Raw genomic sequence first — 20,644 nt, 5'->3', positions numbered from 1 at the left:
CATTTCTGCATCATTCAAGTATTTGGTGATGGTAGTAATCCCTGCAATTCCTCCAAAGATGTCTTATTCTTCTGGTTTACTATCCTGGTAGGGAAGAGAAATTCCAATAGCTTCCCTTTGAACCTTCATACCCTAATGACCCTTCATACATGAGAGAGCTAATACAGGGACACAATCAGTTGCCTAGTATGTCTTTAAGTTGCACATTCTGGAACTGGAGAAAAAACACAGGGTGGGCTTATGGACCTACTGTGATTCAAACTTGGCATGTAACTCAATTTATCACCTGACCACCATAAACCTCCATTTTGAATGTTGGACCAGTTGCATTTTGAAACCCTAGCAATCAGCATCAGTTCAGAGTCAGGGTGTAGTAATCTCCAAAAGTTCTAGATATTTCTATTCCCCAAAGCACATTCACTCTAGAAAATGGCCACAGGTCCCTTTGGGGAAGGCTTCACATGGACTTCAGTAGTTATAGCTCATGGGCTCTAGAGCACAGGCTTAGTAGTTGTGGCGCACAGGCCTAGTTGCTCTGCGGCATGTGGGATCTTCCTGGACCAGGGCTCAAACCCATGTTCCCTGCATTCTTAACCACTGCGCCACCAGGGAAGTCCATGCATTTTATCTTTTATATTTTAACTTAAAAATTGCTATTTTATAAAAGTGAGTTGACTTTTCCAGCTCTCCAGTTTGGACTCTAATAATAGGCAATCAAATAGCACTGAATAAATATAAACCTTGTTAAAAATACCTAAAATTTGTGCATTTGAGGATATTGAAACAAGTATCGTCAGTATACATTTCACTTGCTTTATCACTTCATCTACATTTGATTTGCTAATCTTAACTCGTCATTATTGACAAATGTTATTTCTCCTCACAAGAACTACAGAACTATATTCACTTTTTTCCAGTACCTTTGCTTTCCTTTTAAAAAAATGTTCCAACCATTAAGAATTTAAACCAGAATCATGAAATGACAATAGAAAACACTCATCTGGCTTGACAGGTAATATAGCCTGTGTGGTCCTCCTGGTGAAAAGCTAAAATTCCACTTTCCACCAAAACAGCACCTCTTGAATTCAACTGAGAATGACATTTCTACAGGAATAAATTTGAATTTTCTCATATTTAGGAAAAGTTATTTATTTTAGCCATAAATAAGAACTTATTCATGAAGTACTTCATACATGATCAAGATATTCTAGGGATACAGATCCGAACCACTATTTGAAGGTATCACAGGCAGCTGAAAATCTGGAGCTACTGATCAATCTGACAACTTTATACTTCAAACTTCCAGTGCTACTTTAATTTTGGCCTGAAGGATGATTAAAACAATTGGGGAGGGGGCCGAAAAAGAAAAGCTTGATTGTTCAATTCCTAATTGAATGAACCCTTTAGACATTTTAAAATTTATTTATTTTTGGCTGTGTTGGGTCTTCATTGCTGCGTGCAGGCTTTCTCTATTTGCGGCGAGGGGAGCTAATTCTTCATTGCAGTGGCTTCTCTCATTGTGGAGCATGGGCTCTAGGCACGCAGGCTTCAGTAGTTGTGGCACATGGGCTCAGTAGGTGTTGCTTGCGAGCACTAGAGTGCAGGCTCAGTAGTTGTGGTGCATGGGCTTAGTTGCTCCACAGCATGTGGGATCTTCCCTCACCAGGGATCGAACCCGTGTCCCCTATATTGGCAGGCAGATTCTTAACCACTGTGCCACCAGGGAAGTGCCCCCTTTAGACATTTTTAAAGTAACATTTAAAGCCAACCTGAAAGAGTATTATTTTGGAATTTTTGCCATTTAACATTTACATCTAAAAGAAAATCATCCTCCAGAACTCAAAAAAAGGGATTTTTCCCCCTAGGACCTTATAAACAATTAAGAAGTTCTCAAGAAAAATTGAGAGAAATGATTTTTCAGCAAAGAATTCTTTACCTTGCTAGATTATCAGTGCAACAAATATAGGTTTAGACACACTGGTTGAGCCTCAAAAAATGTACCTCCTACACACTCTTATGCTCCACCGCAGCAGAAGAGGAAATCAAGAACGAGTAGAATGAAGAATCTAGGCTACAGAAGTGACAAAGTAGATTCTCTGGATAAGGACAGGAAATGCCTGGGTGATAGCTGAGCAACATGCTTGGCAGAAAACCTTTCCACATTGGAGGACAGAAGGCTGGCTCCAGAAGTATTCCAGGGGTAAGAAATGATCTGATATTATATTGAAAATTATGAGATCCTTTCCAGTTACTGGAGAATATGGTAAGATCAAGTCAGAGGCTAGAAGAAAATGAGACCATTATTAACTTCTGGAATAACAAAAAAGTAACATAAAAAATAAATTCAACCATAGCAGGCTACTTGGTTTAGCGGTAAACAGAGTTTATCACCATTAAAATGAAAATACTGAATTTGGGATGTATAAAGATTGAAATATTAATATATTAGAAAAATGGTGTAGTAAAATAAGTAAGCAAAATTTCCACTCTTTCTAGTAGGAAGTCAATAAATAATGGGCAGATCCAAAGGTAGCAGCAGATTCATATTATTTGGAAATATACAGGTAAATTCTACAACCACTACATGAGTTGAAAGTTTCCTCTGTGAATGTGAAAAAGGGATTACCTCTTTTTTGTCACTATATGATTTTTTTAAACTCTCTGCATATAATGTTGGAGGGTGGGGGGCAGCAGTAAGACAGAAAGAGACAACAGTTTTACATTAAAACACAGCCTCCAGGGCTTCCCTGGTGGTGCAGTGGTGGAGAGTCCACCTGCCGATGCAGGGGACGTGGGTTCGTGCCCCGGTCTGGGAAGATCCCACATGCCGCGAAGCGGCTGGGCCCGTGAGCCATGGCCGCTGAGCCTGCGCTCTGCAACAGGAGAGGCCACAACAGTGAGAGGCCCGCGTACCGCAAAAACAAACAAACAGAAAACAACCACCAAATTCTCTAAGAAAAGTAAACATGATCACACCTAAATCCATCCACTCTGGTTTTTTTTTTTACAAATAATTTTATACAAAGGCTTGTGGGTCAATATTCATTTACAAAAATAAGTTTAGTTTTTTAACATAAGTACTTCCACAGTTTCAAAAAGAAATTCATTTTCATATTTGCATGTCTTTAAGAGCGTCCAAAGGACTCATTATCCTTCTGCATTCTGCTTTTCAGAAAGTACTTCTGAGGTAGATCTGTTTCGGATTCTTTTTCTTCTTCTTTTCTTTTCAGAGGCAGATGAGTTTGTATCCTGTGTTTTTTTCTTTTTCTTCAAACAGCTAAGAGGATTAGGGCCACTTATTTTCTTGCGCTTTTTTTTTCTTCTCTGTTCAGGGTCTTTTACTAAGCCCTGTTCCTCTTTGAGTTGCTTGATACTTTGTTTCTCTTGCCCTGAGACAAGCTGACCTGACTCTACTGCTTTAGCAAATGCAACTGTTTTTGGAGAAGGTTTGTCCAAGACTATAGTGTTCTGGATAATGAACATAAGAGGAATTCCGGGCTTTTTCTTTACTTTCATAGACAAATTCTGATCCTATTAAAAACAAAAATTGAATTATTTAGTTCAAATATATCAATTAAATCAGATGCCTTAAAGAGATTTCTAAGAACTTAAAGAGGGCTATACTGAAAATAAAAGAGATCCCAGGTTTTACTTTTCAAATCAGTATGTCTTACTAATGGGAGTATATTTTATGATAAAGAAAGGAAGAAAAACATAAAAACTGAGCACAAACAGTTAAGTTGCAACAATGTGAACGGGATGTATCAATATTTTATATTGATCAATATTCTAAGACCACAAATTTTCTAGGACCTTGAATTACAAACTAATGCAAAGGTAAATATACTAGGTGATGTCCCTCATTTCTACTCTGAGATATGTTTCAGAAAGGGTCAAGAATGCTCACAGAGATTGAAAGAATAGAAATAAAGTAGGAATGAGCTGATTCAGATTCTAGACTCAGCTCTGCTTCTAATTGTGTAATTTTATAATCCTACAAGGAAATTTAAGGAAATATGTATGTATGCAAGCTTATTAATTAATATCGACCCTGAGAGTCTCTCCTCCCCTGCTTCCCAGTCTTTAAAAGCCTGAAACAGTTCCATACTGGTGGTATAGCCTCAAACAATATGAAACACAACTTTCTAAGAAATAATATGAAATACAGGAACGTGAAAAAACATGCATAAACATAAAATGTAAAATCTTTGCTCTACTTACCTTCCCTTCAAGAGCCCTAAAACATATCATCACATCTGTCAATAATTTTTACTTTACAAAAGGAAACTTCAGTAATTTAGAAGAAAATCATTACGCTTAAGGTTGTCTCCTCAAATTCTCAAATGACAATTGCTTTTGTTGACGACAAATTAACTTGAAAGTGTGCATTTTAAAAAGTTGAAACACTTAAACCACTTCCACCTAATTTTTCCTAATGATAAGTAGCTCCATATGGAGTATAAATAGAAATGATTAAGATTGACTCTGGTTTTATAAGTGGTATCACCTGTGTTGCCACAAAATAATGGTGAGGATTCCCATCTTCAACCATGGAAAGCAGACATTCTGATCCACTCACTGAATTCTTGAAATGGGGACAGTTTCGAACCTGGCATTTTTGTGCAATCAGCTTTGCCCCATATAAGTCCTTTCCCAATGTTTCCAACTCTTTTAACACACACCTGAAAAAAAAAGTTATTAGCAGCTCACAATTATAACAGACGCATATCTGTTGTTCACATAAATTATATTAAAAAAACTCAATTCTTCTTTTTAAACTACAAACCATACATTAAGCATTTTACTCTTAAAAGACCCGAAAAATGCATACACCAAGTAGAAGGAACATAATAAACAGTTAACATGTACTGAGCATTTATGATGTGCAGGCAGCATGCTAACTGCCTTTACATAAATTCTCGCTTATCTCAAAACAGCCGTACAAAGTTGGGCAGTTTACTTTATGTTTTTTTCTACTTTTATTCTATTTATGTATTTTTATTAATTTTTCTTGGAGTATGGTTGCTTTACAATGTTGTGTTAGCTCCCACTGCAAAACAAAATGAATCAGCCACACACATACAGATATCCCCTCCCTTCTGGACTTCCCTCCCGTTCAGATTAGCACAGTGCATAAGGTAGAGTTAGTTCCCTGTGCTGTACAGTATGAGGGTAGCTTAGTGTAAAATTATCCTTTCTTTAGAACACCTCATTCTGAGAGATTTCAAGTAACATGCCCAAATTCAAACAATAAGAGGTAGAGTTGAAATGTGAATCTAAGTAGTTTGATGATAGATGCTTTGCACCAACCACAGTGCTACAGGCTTCTCCTTCAAGTGCAAATCGGTGCACCTTCAGAATATTTTCAGCTTAGAAAAGTAAACATTCTCAAGTCACCAGCGTGTTTAAAAACAATCACAACTTTCTTTCACTTTGCATTTTCATATTAATATCAGGCAACGTTTTTCAAAGTGTCATCTATAAACTACCCCTATCGGAATGACACAGTGATATTAATTTCTAGCTCCTTTCTCATCCCCAAAGCTGAACTCCTTGTGGAGTCAAACATTAGCATCTTATTAAGCTCCCCAGGTACTTCCTCTTAAAAATTACGAGAACTACTGAGTCAAAGATTTCTCAACCTTAGCCAGCCTTTGCCTGACTCTACCTTGCCTCACCCGCTTTATCACACCATTAGTTTTTGCTTTTTTAAAGATATTTTCCTTTCTAAAGTCATCCATTTTGAACTCCATTTTGAGTTTCAGGCCTAAATTGCCAACTACTTATTGAATATTTCCTGTGGATGGCCCGCCATCAGCTCTTCGTCAAATTCACGATGTCTAAAATCAAACTACTTTCCTGCCTCCAGACTTCTCCAGGGCTTGCTATCTCTTTGAATTTATTATCTTCTCAGATACTGTTTCGAAGTCAGAAATCCTATTTAACCTCTGCTTCCTCACTCCTACCCCTGCCCCTACCCCATCAGCGGTAGTCCTATCTCAGCTGTTGGTATCTACCTCTGTAATGTCACCTTGTGAAGTTCCCACCTCTCCTCTCTCAGGTTCAGGCTTCCATTATTTCTTGACTAGACAACCACAAAACGGGTTTGCCTGTCTTCATTCTCTTGCTTCTCCAACTTACCCCTCACATGGCTGCAGTTACCTTTTCTAGAAGATACTTATCAGGTCTGATAGCATTTATCTCTTGATACACACTAAGAATTGACAATAATATGCTTTAAAATAAACTAGCAGTAACTTATTCTTAAATGAATAAGAATGGCCATGTTGGGACTTCCCTGGAGGTCCAGTGGTTAAGAATCCGCCTTCCAATGCAGGGGACGCAGGTTCGATCCCTGGTCAGGTAACTAAGATCCCACATGCAGTGGGGCAACTAAGCCCACGAGCCACAACTAGAGAGAAGCCTGCGCGCCTCAAGGAAAGATCCCACATGCTGCAACTAAGACCCACCCGAGGGAGCCAAAAAAAAAAAAAGAATGGCCATGTCAATAATTGCAAAAACTGTGTGATAGACGTTTCGTTATACTATTTTTGTGTATGTATGAAATATCCCAGAAGTTAAAATAGATTCTTTAGGGGGAAAAGTGCTGCAGAATATAATTTCATGCAGTACCTCTCAACCTTTTTCATATTACAGCCCTGTATTAAAAATGTTAATATTTCTATGGCAGACAGGGGTAAGTGGACAAGGCTTGTAGCCAGAAGCAATCAACTCTGGGGCACAGACCATCTGAGAAATTGTCTGGGAGCTCTGAAGGAGATGGGGATCAAAACTTAGGGGGCATCTATGACCCATTTGAGGCTCTGCTTGAATGAAACCCACATGAAGTTCTGAATATAGAAAGCTGTTCATGGAGTAGTGTTATGTGAGAAAAGCAGGCCATTAATATCACATGCAGAGTAAGAGCCCATTGGTGTGTGTGTGTGTGTAAAGAACTGGATGATACACCACATGCTTACAGTGGTAAGTCACTGGTGTGGTATTTTAGTCATTTACATTTTCTCTGTTCACATTTTAAAGGAAATATTCTACAAAGGAAAAAAAAACAAAACTAAGTTCATGAATAGCAGTTCTTCATTATGCAGCCTCAACTTATCTTCTTCCCAGCTTCTTTCCCAAATATACGCTGTGCTCTAATCTCTTTCCCTAGCATTTCACAACTCCACTCCACTCCTTTGTTCAAGAGGTCCCTCCCTACAAGTCACTTCTCTTTTCTTTCACTCAAAATATGTCCTTCCCCTCAGAACTGAACCGTGACAGAGCTCAAATGTTATCTCCTCTGTGGAACCTTCCTTGATTCCATCCTTCCTCCAATCAACCCCCCAAGATTCCATCTTAGGTGTTCCCACACTTTGAAGAAGTGAGGAAACTAGGGGTCAAAACACACCAATTAGAGGTTGATTTATGCACCTTGCTGGCCATACGGGCTGGGAGATCATCCTGTTCACCAAGTTACCCTCTGGCTAGAGCAATGCTTGGCGTATGGCTGGTGCTCAATAAACACAGTTGAATAAACAAATGACCTTGCACAAAGTTAGGAAACATAGAGTCCTAACATCTTTCTGGGAATCGAAAGATATTACATCATGGGGCAGTTGTGAAGCTTGAAAAATTCTTAAACTGGGAAAAGCTATGCAAACAACAAGCAATCACTTAGAGGATACAGGTCTGAGATACCAATAAACGCTCTACATATACTATACCTCGTCCGGCTTATAGCAAGTTTGTAAGTAGTTACGAGCTTTTTTCTACAAATGAGTAATCCAAGCATCAGAGAGGTTAAGTAACTTGCCCGAAATCACAAAGCTGGTAGAACTGGGCCCAATACTGGAAACCAGGTCGAAAGACAAAGCACGTGCTCTTATCCTTCAGGCTAAGATGAATACTCGCCGGATCTTATACTGTCTATCTACTTGGTAGATACTCGCCCACCCTCCTTAGCAGTCCCGCTGAACTCGTGGGCGGCGCGCTTTGCCCCTCGAGGGCTCCCAATGGATGCCTGCGAGCAGCGGCCTCGCCTCTACCGCACCCGCGGGGCCCCCGCGCCTCCACCCGGACCAGCCAGGCCCACCTGGTGGTGCACAGCTGAGTCTCCCCCATGAGGTAGCGGGGCAGCTGCTCCCGCAGCTGGATGCGGCCTCGCAAAGCCGCCTGACAGAAGGTGCCGTCCAGCAGGATCTGGTACGGCTCGCGGACCCCAAAATTGTTGCGGAAGAAGCCAAGATGCTTCTTGGCGTGTTTCTGCCTCGTGATCTTCATGCCTGGCTTTCCCGGAGCGAGCCACCGGACCAGAAAGCAGCAGCGAACTCCCCCGACACAGCCCGCTATCGGCAACACTGGCTTCTCCCGGAAATGAAGAACCCTTGGCCCCGGAAGCAAACGCCCATCAGTGGGCCTGGTTTACGTCACTCCCAAACGAGAGCGCGCTTTACCCGGTGCCCGCGCTTTAAGGGACACGCCCTCGGGGGCGGAGCTTGCGCGTAAGTGTGAAACCGACTAAGTGCGCGATTAGAGGCGCACATGCGCAGTCATGGCCCAGGTTAAAAAAAATACACACTGCCTCTTGCGCGTTACCTGGCACGGCATCTGAAAAATCCGCGGTATAATAATAATCAGTGAAAATATTGAGGTTTAATATGTCCTAGTCACTGTTCTAGGTAATATACCTTATATTTTTCCCTTTAATGTTAATAATTCTCAAATAAGGGAAGAAAGCGACCAAAGTATATTGGGCGACTATGATTGGGCAGGTTTGTAGTGATTGCCTTCCTATAAAGAAGTTAAGCACGTTTACTAAGGGCACGTGGTTCTTAAGTGTCAGAACTATCACCGGAACTCAGGTCGCTTGCCTGAAGTTCAAATATTCTTGCACTCCCCCTCACCTCCCGCACACATTCCCGCCATAGGACCACTCCCACTGAAAAGACAAATGTCAGGGCAAAAAGTCCCCATCGTTTTGCATTTCCTCTTCTCCTGGAGACCATCCTAAATCACTCGCAAGGAGTGTTTCCGGAGGACTTATTCAAGAGCTTCGTTTTCCAAGAGTCAGTGTTCCTAAACTAGAGTGCTAATTCTGCCCCTCACCCAAGCCATTTGACCTTGAGCAACTCCCCAAGAAACCTGGGTTCAGCTTCCTCGCTGTCAAATAGGTTGGCAGGACTAGATGACTATTAAGAACGCTTTTTATGTCTATAGTCTCTGAGGTAGGAGAACGACATACTGGGAGGTACAAAGCTGACTGAAAGTTTAGAAATTACTTGGTCAACTTGATTAATGAAGAGAGTAAATCTGAAAATTTTGAGTTCCCCCGTGGCTAACTGTCACATATCCACTTCAATTCTAGGCAAAATAACCAAAGAATGGGGAGTATGGAATTTTGCATTTTTTCTTCTGGCCTGGAACCTGTCCCAGCTCTCATTTTAGCTAAAGACTGAGAGAAAGAACCAATGCAGAAAAATAACTTACAAAGTGATCGAGATGTGTTATTTGCATTTGGGGTTTTATTTGAAGATATAGGTTTATGAAATTGGAACCAAAATCTTCTATAATGTTAACTCTGTCTTGATTCACAGCACAACATCCCTTAGATGACTGCTTTCATTTAACTGAAAATAAATTTAGGAATTGGAAGACATGAAGAGTTATTGTAGGATTGGATTCATGGTTCTTGAGTATAATTGCTCATGACCTTCCAATCTGAATACTCTCTTTATCCCTGTGTGCCAACACCCCACTCCGACTATAATCCCACCAAAGACAGAAAATATACTATCCCAGCCTTGCAAAACAGTTAAAACAGTTTTAAAAACAGGCTCACAGATTTATCTACCAGCTCCATCCTGTTAGCCACGTTTCAGTACTAAGAAAAATGAGGTTCAGGACTAGGGATTTGAGTCATACTCTAGTTGTTGTTTTTTTTTAATTTACTGGACTGTAGCATTTTTTTCAAGCTCTATGTATATGACAGTGCTATTTACACAACTGACCCTTATTTCACAAATAAGAAGACAGTCTATACTGCTGATTATCAAGTTTAAAACAGAATTTTCTGTTACAGCAGTGTTTCTCAAAACATGATCATGGGACATGCAGAAAAGTTCTTAGTGTGCTTGTTTAATATGCCCATTTCTGATTCAAAACAAGTACTGAGGGAGAGGAATACTAATCAGAGAGGAAGTGACATTTATTACAATATCCCCAAGTTATTTATTATGCATATTGGTGTTCCAGAAGGACTGTCTGCAGTAAAGCATCACTGTTTACCCAACGGGACATTTTCATTAAATGGTCCACTGAATACGTTTTGGCCTGATGCCAAATGACCTAGTATTGGAAAACCAATATTTGGTCACAACAAAGGCAGAAGCCAAATATTGCCATTATTGGAGAAACTATTTGGATATAAGTTTAAATCTGAAATTTTACTTTGAAAATTATTATAATATTATTAAAATTTTTTAATTAAAAAATTTTTAATACTCATTGAAAATTTTTTTGACCTTAGAGTGCAGGAACAGTAAGGTCTCAGCATTGCTAGCTGCTATTTTTTTCCTCAGGTCAGGATATTTTCCAGGCCAAACAGACATTCAGTTGAGGTAGGGGATTAATTTATTTTTCTTTATTTTTTTATACTCTTCATATTCTTTATTACATCTGGATCAAATATAATTTATAATATGATGTTGTTGTACATGATTTTGAAGTTCTTTCTTCATGAAATTTTGATGAAGCCAAGTTGACCTGAAAATGATTTATTCCTGCAAGGTATGACTAATTCCCAAACAAGAATTTTCATGAAAGATTCATGTCCTAAATGGAATTAAATAGGTAAATATTAAATACAATTCATAAAGGTTATTTTGTTTAATTTCATAAATACTAGTATATGAAATAATTCAGCAAAGATATCTATTGTGATATTATTCTGCCTTATATTCATATTTAAATATTTATAAATATTTGTTAACATCCATTAGCTCCAAAGGAATACAACATTTTCCCTAATGTTATCCAGCTAACATATTCTTTTTTTTTTTTTTTTTTTTTTGCGGTATGCGGGCCTCTCACTGTTGTGGCCTCCCCCGTTGCGGAGCACAGGCTCCGGACGCGCAGGCTCCGGACGCACAGGCTCAGCGGCCACGGCTCACGGGCCCAGCCGCTCCGCGGCATATGGGATCCTCCCAGACCGGGGCACGAACCCGTATCCCCTGCATCGGCAGGCGGACTCTCAACCACTTGCGCCACCAGGGAGGCCCTAACATATTCTTTAAATAAATAATTTCCTTAAATAAATAATTTAAAACAACTTAGGTAAACTGGTTTGTATTGAGGGCTGATTAGTCCTTCACTAAGATCCCCTAGGATAAACTCCATCTGGGACTTGCTTACTGTGAGTTTTTCTATATAGGGGAAGGTGTTATGAAGGTTGGTTCTGGAGGCTGCCATGTTTTTAAAAATCATCCTTACAGTTTTCAAATTACAAAAATAACACATGCCTGTTGTAACAAGAGGAACAATGGAACAGCACAGGACATTCATCTCCTCTTCCTTGCCCAAATAACACATGTTAATCTACTGTGTAACTTCTGTAATTTTTTTAATATTCATATACTTATTTGCCTACATATATGCATACATATGTAGAGATTTTTGTCACTCTATGTTATTCAAAGATAGAATCATATTTTATCACTTCTGTACATTTTGCTTTTCTTACCCAACAATCCTTGTGGAAATCCTCTCCACACATACTCCAAGTCAACTGGCATAGTTCTTATTCATTATTTTTAATGGCTGCATGAAATTTCCCACAAAATCACCACATTTAACATAATGACTGTGACACAGACTGTAAATCGATGCTCAATATCTCTTCTCTTTAGTAATAGGATCCTAATTTTATTCTGGACAATAGTGCTCCCAGAAAAGAGAATCCATTTCCCAGCCTTCTGTGCAGTCAAGTACAGTCATACGATTAAGTTTTAGCCAAGGGTATGTAAGTATAAGTGTGACAAGGGACTTCTGGGAAAGCTGCTTAAAGGAACCTAACTTGGTGATGGGCACTTTTGTTTTTTTTCCATTGCCTTTCTAACCACTCCCTGGAATTTGGATGTGACGAAGGGAACCCTAGCAGCATATTTTAGACCAAGAAGTAAACTTGAGGATAGAGGCCATGTGCTAAGCTAGCAAAGCAGATAACAGAAGCAGCCTGGGCCATCAGTGACTATGAAACTACCTTTCCAAATCTAGACTTTCTACCTCTGGCCTTGTTTTACATGAGAAGAAAAACAAACTTCTATTTTAGTTAAAAAAAAATTATTTTCTTTGTATTTTTTGAGACTGTATTTTTTTTAGAGCAGTATTAGGTTTACAACAAAATTGAAAAGAAGATATAGAGACTCACCATGTAGCCCCTGCCTCCACACATGCATAGCCTCCCCCATTATCAACATCACTTAGGACTTCCCTGGCAGTGCAGTGGTTAAGAATCCGCCTGCCAATGTAGGGGATATGGGTTCAAGCCGTGGTCTGGGAAGATCCCATATGCCGTGGAGCTACTGAGCCCACATGCCACAACTATTGAAGCCTGTGCACCTAGAGCCCGTGCTCTGCAACAAGAGAAGCGCGCGCGTAACCCCTGCTCTCTGCAACTAGAGTAAGCCCGTATGCAGCAACGACGATCCAATGCAGCCATAAATAAATAAATTCATTAAAAAAAATCACTCACCAAAATGGTACACTTTTTTCAACCAAGAAGGAACCTACATTGATAAATTGTTTCTTTTATATGCAGCCAAACCCAATCTTAATTGACAGAGTATGTTAAAACTACTTGCCAGAATTAGAGAATTTTTTATTGGCAGATGTTTTTGATAAAAGTTTGATGTTGGTTAGTGTTTGCCAATACAATTACCCTTTCTTTGAACAGGTTCAAAATCCTAGTTTATAAGTTTTCTGTGAAAGGTAAAAGACTTTTTCAAAGTAAAATAAACTAAATCCTTTTTACGTACTTTAGAAGTTATCTTGACATTTGTTTCTTTTGAACGTATAAACAACTTGATGTGAACTGAGAATGTCAGTGGGATATATCTCCTGTTTGGAAAAGTTAGTTAAATATGAAGAACCCCAGCTGCTTGGGCAAGAAACATCAAGGAAATGTTAGTTGTCAATCAAAGAAAGCGAGCAGAATTTCTGTCTGTTGGCCCAGCTAGTACCAATGGGCTCTTCCTTAAATGACAAAGGAGAAACTGTCTCTTGGAAAAAAATTTCGAGGGATTGCTCTTTGTCAAGGATATTTCTAAGCAAGACAGTGATCAGGAAGTAGTTCACCATTGGTTATCAGATGACTGTTGTCAGATGGCTGTAAAATTAGACTAGCAAATTTGCTTGCTAAATAGTTTATTTGAATGAAATTATACAGAGAACAAATACTGCCATGTGAGGTAAGTTGAAAGGAATTCATTACTACACAATAGATCTGAATAGTGCTCTCCATTGGGATTTTACTACAAAATGTTCAGTGGCATTAATTAAAGTAGTAAAAACATACAATGGTAGAGAAAAAAGAAAAGTTAAAAAGTGGTAGCAATGTGCAAAATGTTTTACTTTGATACATACATAACAAACTGCCCTTTGAAATTTAATTAAATCATAACTGAAACTGGTAGAGAAGCTCATACTGTATGGGGTCATTCATTTTTAACCTATCAAAGCATTTTTAGAAGCTTAATGAATCCTTGTAAAATTACTCTAAGTAAACAAATATTATTACTGTTACTTAAAGGAGTTTAAAGATTGAGAATTATGTCAGATTATGGCATTAAACGAGTTCCTAAAAACACTATTTATTTATATTGAACAAAATGTTGAAGACAACACTTTCACTCATGGTTTCGTATATATTTTTAAGCAGCAGGAGGACTTCAGGGCAGAAACTGAACTTCTGGTGGCAAGGCTTTCAATAATTCAGTAGAATATTATTTCAAAGTCTTGTATTTATAATTGAATTACACCAATACAAGGTATTAGTTACATGATATTATACCAAATAAAAGTCGCTCTTAGAATCTGTGCAAATGTTTTCAATGTGAGATCACTTTCTTTTAATATTAGGTGATAAGTCATACATCAAAATACTGGGATGAGAAGATCAAATGTCATTTTAAAAATTATTATTTTAGCAAACATATAGAAAATACCCACATGCTGAGTCATAGGTATAAATGAATATTATTTTCTTTTTATTGGCTTTCTCGATTGTGACTTTTCATAATTTTGAACAAATCACTTAGTTCTTCAAAGTATAACCTCACATAGTATGTATGTACACAGAAGAAGACATATGACTTAAATTGATCCCAGACTAAAAGAAAGACTCTTTCCCCATGGTTAGGGGGAGAGGTTTTCTTTTTCTTACAATAAACATTAAAAAAGAAGCACATTGTGTTCTTTGCTACTGGCAGCTATTTTGAAGTTATGGGGGTAGCCAGTCAGTTTGTGGACAGAACCAAAACACGGTAAAAGACAGAGTCAAGAACTGGAGTCTTTATGCTGCTTCATTTGGAGTCTGCCTCCTTGTAGACATTTAGTTATGTGATGGAATACATTTCCTTCTTGTTTCAAATAATTTAAATTGTTTTTTGTTTACTTTTTTTTTTTGGTTGCTTGTAGCCCAAAGCATCCTAACGGATGGAATATTTGTGAAATCTATGCAACAAAATGTACTTTTAAAGGGAAAATGATAGTATTACCTGTATAATATTTTGCCTTAAAGAAGTTTAAGGTGTTCTGCATATGTTCTTGTTTTATCCTACACACCATTGTGAAGCGGCTGGGATGCAAAGTTAAGTGTTGCTGTTAGCTGCTTTCAACTATCTCCCAAAGGCATCTTTTCCATTCCAGTTAAATATTAAGGAAAGCATTTAGTGTTTTAAGCCAAATGATTTCTTTTGGTCAAATGAATATTTGTGGACTTCTAAAGAGTTTATGAACTTAATTCAGAACCTGAGTTTTGCCCTATTTATATGTTGCTTCTTCTGGTTCTGCTGATGTCTAATTTTTGTGTCCCAGGCCTTGTGCATGAATTGTGATGGCACCGCAGATTCTTTTGGAGAGGAGGAGATAGGACGGCTCTTGCCCTTTCCTCCTGTTTCTATAGAGTAGGGAGTTTCTGATCCCCTCCTTATGAGTGAATATTATTGGAAGGTAGGCTTCCTGTTTCTCTCTATACCTGGTTACTTATGACTCCCTGACAATGGAGTGACTAATCTGATGTTTGGGGAGATCCTGTCACCATGCCATAATGGCATCTCCTTCTCAAGGGGAAAAAAGGATCTTTGTGTTCCTTTCCTAAAAAATAATCTACAAAGAAGAGATAAGAACATACACCCCTTATAGGCTTTCATTGAAAATGGTGCTTCCTTGATTCCTTTGTTTCTAATGGGTACTAAAGCAGAACAATTCCTCGCTTGTATGTCATGAACGCGTGGTTACTTTCCAGAGGGACAGTAAATAGAAGGTCAGATGACTTTCTACCCTCTTCCTTCATACCAAGGCTAGAACCGATGCTAAGTTGGTCCTATAGAGGTTGCCTGCCAACCCTGAGCTCAACTCAGACCATCAAGATGTCCAAAGGAACCTTGCCTTCCATAGAGGTCTGGAAGAAGGCAACAACTGAATAGGAATAAACTGACATTTAAAAAAAAATCCTTTGGCTCATCTGAATACTGAATAGGAATAAAGTGACATTTTAAAAAATCCTTTGGCTCATCTTTGGTGTCTTGACTCTTCTATTTTATTGCATTGAAAGGGATTTAGGTAAATCTTAGCCAAGTGAAGGAAAACAGCTCTAGTACTGGCTGGGTCTAAGGCATGGACTGGTCACAGTCTGACATTTACTGGGCTGTGTTTTCCGAATGGGTTGAGTTACTATGCCACAAAAGCAGAACTAGTCAGACTATTTATTTTTTCATTTTTTCACTCAGGCATGGCAGGCTATCCTTTGCTTCCTGTCCTCATGCGGTAATCACCGTGGACAGGGCCCACAGCTTGCTTTGGAAGGCCTTTACCATCCTCTCTCTTTTTGCCTCTGACTAAATTTGAAATATTTCCAGCAAATATAGAAGTATGCTAAAAACTTTAGCTCCAGTGACAGAGAGAGAATGAAGAACAAATTATTGGGAATACAGGATAAATTTATTTTATCCGGTATATGAATATCCACAGTGAAATTAACAACAACAACATCAAAACTGCCTTTTGGAGGGCGGCTAAAGTACAATTTAATGGTTGTGAGCAATCTTCTTTGGGTGATCAAATATATTCAGTATTCTGTTATTTAATTTCTTCTGCATGTTTGCAGGCTTACTTTGCTCTAGGATCTTGAAGAGGAAGTTTAGTTTATTGATTTGAGATATATCCTCTTTTATAATGTATACATTTAGCTATAAACTTTCCTCTCAGTACTGACGCAGCTGTGTCCCACAAATTTTAACATTTTATATTTCCTTATTCATTCAGTTTACTGTGTGTGTTTTAAAATTTCTCTTAAGACTTCCTGTTTGATCCATAGGCTATTGGAAGCATGTTGTATAGTTTCCAAGTATTTGGAAAATTTTCTGCTACTTTTATATTTTGATTTCTAGTTTGAATCCATAGTGGTTGCTGAACATACTCTGAATGAGTTCAGTTACTTTAAATTTGTCAAGGTTGGTTTATGACTCAGGATATGATCTCTATGTTCCATGGGGATTGGACAAGAATGTGTATTTTGTTGCTGTTGGGTGGAATGTTTTATAAATATTGATTAGATACTGTTGATTGATGGCATTGCTAAATTCCTTTATATCCTTGCTGATTTTCTCTCTAGTTGTTCTATCAATTGTTAAGAGAGGAGAGTTGACATCTCTAACTATGACTGTGGGTGTGTCTATTTGTCCTTTGAGCCCTGTGAGTTTTTTCTCAACATAAGTTCAGCTTTGTTGCTAGGACATACACATTTAGAATGGCTGTGTGTTTTTGGTGATTGACCATTTTATCATTATATATTTCCCACTGTCTCTGGTGATTATCTTTGCTCTGAATTCTCTTTTATCTGATATTAATACAGCCAGTCCTTCTTCTTTTGACTGATGCTTGCATGATACATTTTTCCATCATTTTATGTCAATGTGCCTATATCATTATATTTGAAATCAGTTTCCTTTAGACAGCCTATGGTTAGGTTGTTTTTATCCATTCTTCCAATAGTTGTATTTTAATAGGTGTATTTACAACATTTATATTAATCTAGTTATTGATATGTTTAGGCTTAAGACTGCCACTTCATTTTTTCCCCTATAATTCTCTGTTTTTATTTCTGTTTTCTTTTTATTGCATTCTTGTGGGTTATTTGAACATTCTTTAGAGTTTCATATTGATTTATCTATGGTGTTTTTGAGTGTCTCCCTTTGTAAAGCATTTTTAATGGTTCCTCTAGGTATTATATTAGATAAAAATAACATCACAGTTTACTGTTAAGTCATTTAACCGGTTCAAGTGGCTTGTAGAAACCTGACCTTCCTATATGTCCCTTAACCAGCCCTTATTTGCTTTAAGTGTTTCTTCTACATATATCTAGAGCCACACTAGGTAATGCTATAATTTTTGCTTTAATTCTCAAAAATAATGTAGAAAATTCAAGAGGAGAAGGAAAGTCTATCGTAATTACTCATATTTTTGTTTACTGTGTTCTTTCTTCCTTATGATGTTCTAAGGTTTATTCTTTTATTGCTTCTTTTCTTTTTAGAGAACTTCTTTCAGTCATTCTTTTGGGGTAGGTCTGCTGGTAACAAATTGTTTTAGTTTCCCTTCATCCAAGAATGTTTTGATTTCCTTTTTATTCCTGAAGGATATTTTGGCTGGATATAGGTTTCTGGGTTGGTAATTCTTTCTTTTACCAGTTTGAAAATATTATGCAACTTCCGCTGGTCTCTGTGGTTTCTGATGAGAAATCCACTCTAATCTAATTGTTTTTCTCTTATATCAATATAAGGTGCTTTTTTTTTTCTTGCTTTCAAGATTTTTTCTTTGGTTTTCAGAAGTTTGACTGTAATATATCTTGGTGTGAATTTCTTTGGATGTACCCTGTTTGGCATTCACTCAAGCTTCTTGAAACTGTAGGTTATGACTTTTCCCCTATTTGGGAAGTTTTTATTCATTATTTCTTCAAATACCTTTTAACCCCTGCTCTCTTTCTTTTGTCTTTGTGAGATGTCAATGACAGGATTGTTAGATATGTAAGTTTTATAGTTCCAAAGACCTCTGAGTCTCTGTTCATTTTTTGTTCCAGTCTCCTTTTTTTAAGTTGTGGTAAAATATACATAACATAAAAATTTATATTTAAAACCCTTTTTTGAGTGAACAATTCAGTGCCATTAAGTATGTTCACATTGTTGTGCAACAATTACCACTGTCCATCTCCAAAACTGTTCCATTATCCCAAATTGAAACCCTGCATCCATTAAACAGTAACTCCAGGGCTTCCCTGGTGGCTCAGTGGTTGAGAGTCTGCCTGCTGATGCAGGGGACACGGGTTCGTGCCCCAGTCCGGGAGGATCCCACATGCTGCGGAGCGGCTGGGCCCGTGAGCCATGGCCGCTGAGCCTGTGCGTCCGGAGCCTGTGCGCCGCAATGGGAGAGGCCACAACAGTGAGAGGCCCACGTACCACACAAAAAACACAAAAAACCCCCCCAAAAAGCCCCAGTAACTCCCTCTTCCTCCCTCTTTCCAAGTCCTGGTAATTGCTATTCTACTTTTTCTTCTCTACAGATTTCACTATTCTAGGTGCCTGATATAAATGGAATCATACAATATTTGTTCTTTTGTGTCTGGCTTATTTCATTTAGCATACTGTTTTCAGGGTTCATCCTTGTTGAAAAGGTTCAGCATATCTCTGACTTTCATTTCTTTTTAAGGCTGAATTATATACCCTTGTATGTAAATACCACATTTTATTTATTCATTCATCTGCTGAAGAACATTTGAGTTGCTTCCACCTTTTGGCTATTATGAATAATGCTGCTATGACACTGGTGTACAGATATCTGCCTGAGTCCTTGCTTTCAGTACTTTTGGGTATATTCCTAGAAGTGGAATTGGTAATTCTATGATAAGTTTTTGAGGATCTGCTCTACTTTTTCTCACAGTGCCTGTACCATTTTATATTCTGTTAATTTATGTACAGACTGGGTGCTTTTTATCATTCTATCTCCAGTCCTCTGATTTTTTTCCATTGTCCTTTCTTTTCTGCTGTTAAGCCCATCCATTGAGCTTTTTTATTTTTGGTTATTGTATTTTTTAAGTTCTAAATTTATGTTTCATTCTTATTTATATTTTTTTATATCTTGGCTGAGACTTTGAATTTCTTTTCTGACACTCTTTTCATTTGTTTCAAGTGTGTTCGTAATTGTTTGTTGAAACATTATATGGTGACTGCTTTAAAATCCTTGTTGGACAATTCTAACATCTCTGTAATTCCAGTGCTGGCATCTATTTGTCTCTTTTCATTCAGTTTGAGATCTTCCTGGTTCTTGATGTGATGATGAGTGATTTTTTTTAAATTGAGACATAGACTTCTGGGTATTTTGTTACAGAACTCTGGATCTTCTTTTTTTATTTCTTAAACTTTAAAAAAAGTTGAAGTATAGTTGCTGTACAATATTATATAGGTTACAGGTATACAGTGATTCACAATTTTTAAAGGCTATACTCCATATATAGTATTATAAAATATTAGCTATATTCCCCATGTTGTACAATATATCTTTGTAGCTTATTTAATAACTAATAGTTTGTACCTCTAACTCCCGCACTCCTATTGCTCCTTTCCCCTTCCCTCTCCACACTGGTAACCACTTGCCCTCCAAGTCCATCCATTTTGCTGCAAATGGCAAAATTTCACTCGTTTTTATGGCCAAGTAGTACTCCATTATACATACATACCACTCTTCTTTATCCATTCATCTGTTCTTGGACACTTAGGCTGCTTCCATATCTTGGCTGTTGTAAATAATGCTGCTATGGACATTGGGTTGCATGTATCTTTTCGAATTAGTGTTTTTGTTTTTTTTGGGTATATACGCAGGAGTGGAATTGCTGTGTCATATGGTAGCTCTACTTTTAGTTTTTTGAGAAGTCTTCATACTGTTTTCCACAGTGGCTGCACCAATTTACATTCCCACCAACAGTGTATGTGGGTTCCCTTTTTTCCACATTCTCGCCAACATTTGTTATTTATGCAGAACACTGGATCTTGAGACATGTGTTTTAGCTGGTTTCCTCTGACACAGCTCTGGCAATGGAAAGAAGAGGGAGTCCTTCTTATCACTGCCTTAGGAGGGTACAAATAGAAGTTTCACGTTCAGCCTCCATTGATTCCCTTGGGGGTAGAACTAGTTCCTTGTTATTGCTGGAGGATGGGAGTTCCAGCTCCCACTACACGTGAACTTATATCTCCTGGATGGGAGGGGTAGAGATGCTTCATTACTGCTCTTCTTGTTTCCTTCACTGGCATTAGGAGTGGGTGGCTTCATTACCAGCTGTGGTGAAATCCTTAGTCTCCACTAGGCCTTCTTTGACATCACT

General features: G+C 38.1%; 1 protein-coding gene across 1 annotated transcript; it reads right to left on the bottom strand.

The window, feature by feature from the left end:
• Positions 1 to 1,163: 1,163 nt before the first annotated feature.
• UTP23 (UTP23 small subunit processome component) lies at positions 1,164 to 8,363 on the bottom strand. Its single transcript, XM_060116356.1, has 3 exons — positions 8,093 to 8,363; positions 4,508 to 4,682; positions 1,164 to 3,531 (listed from the first exon to the last, which is right to left on the bottom strand). Exons 1-3 carry the CDS (start codon positions 8,278 to 8,280, stop codon positions 3,148 to 3,150), a joined length of 747 nt encoding a protein of 248 aa, XP_059972339.1. The 5' UTR covers positions 8,281 to 8,363; the 3' UTR covers positions 1,164 to 3,147.
• Between the last annotated feature and the right edge of the window lie 12,281 nt (positions 8,364 to 20,644).

The sequence above is a fragment of the Mesoplodon densirostris genome, chromosome 13 (genome assembly GCF_025265405.1).
Source record: "Mesoplodon densirostris isolate mMesDen1 chromosome 13, mMesDen1 primary haplotype, whole genome shotgun sequence".
Classification (NCBI taxonomy): domain Eukaryota; kingdom Metazoa; phylum Chordata; class Mammalia; order Artiodactyla; family Ziphiidae; genus Mesoplodon; species Mesoplodon densirostris.
This window is presented reverse-complemented; position numbering and strand designations above follow the sequence as displayed.

Coding starts and splice junctions, on each gene's coding strand:
- UTP23 (XM_060116356.1), bottom strand. CDS start 8,280: ATGAAGATCACGAGGCAGAAACACGCCAAGAAGCATCTTGGCTTCTTC. Junction 4,683..8,092: donor ACTCAGCTGTGCACCACCAG/GTGGGCCTGGCT, acceptor TTTTTTTTTCAG/GTGTGTGTTAAAAGAGTTGG. Junction 3,532..4,507: donor ATTATTTTGTGGCAACACAG/GTGATACCACTT, acceptor TGTTTTTAATAG/GATCAGAATTTGTCTATGAA.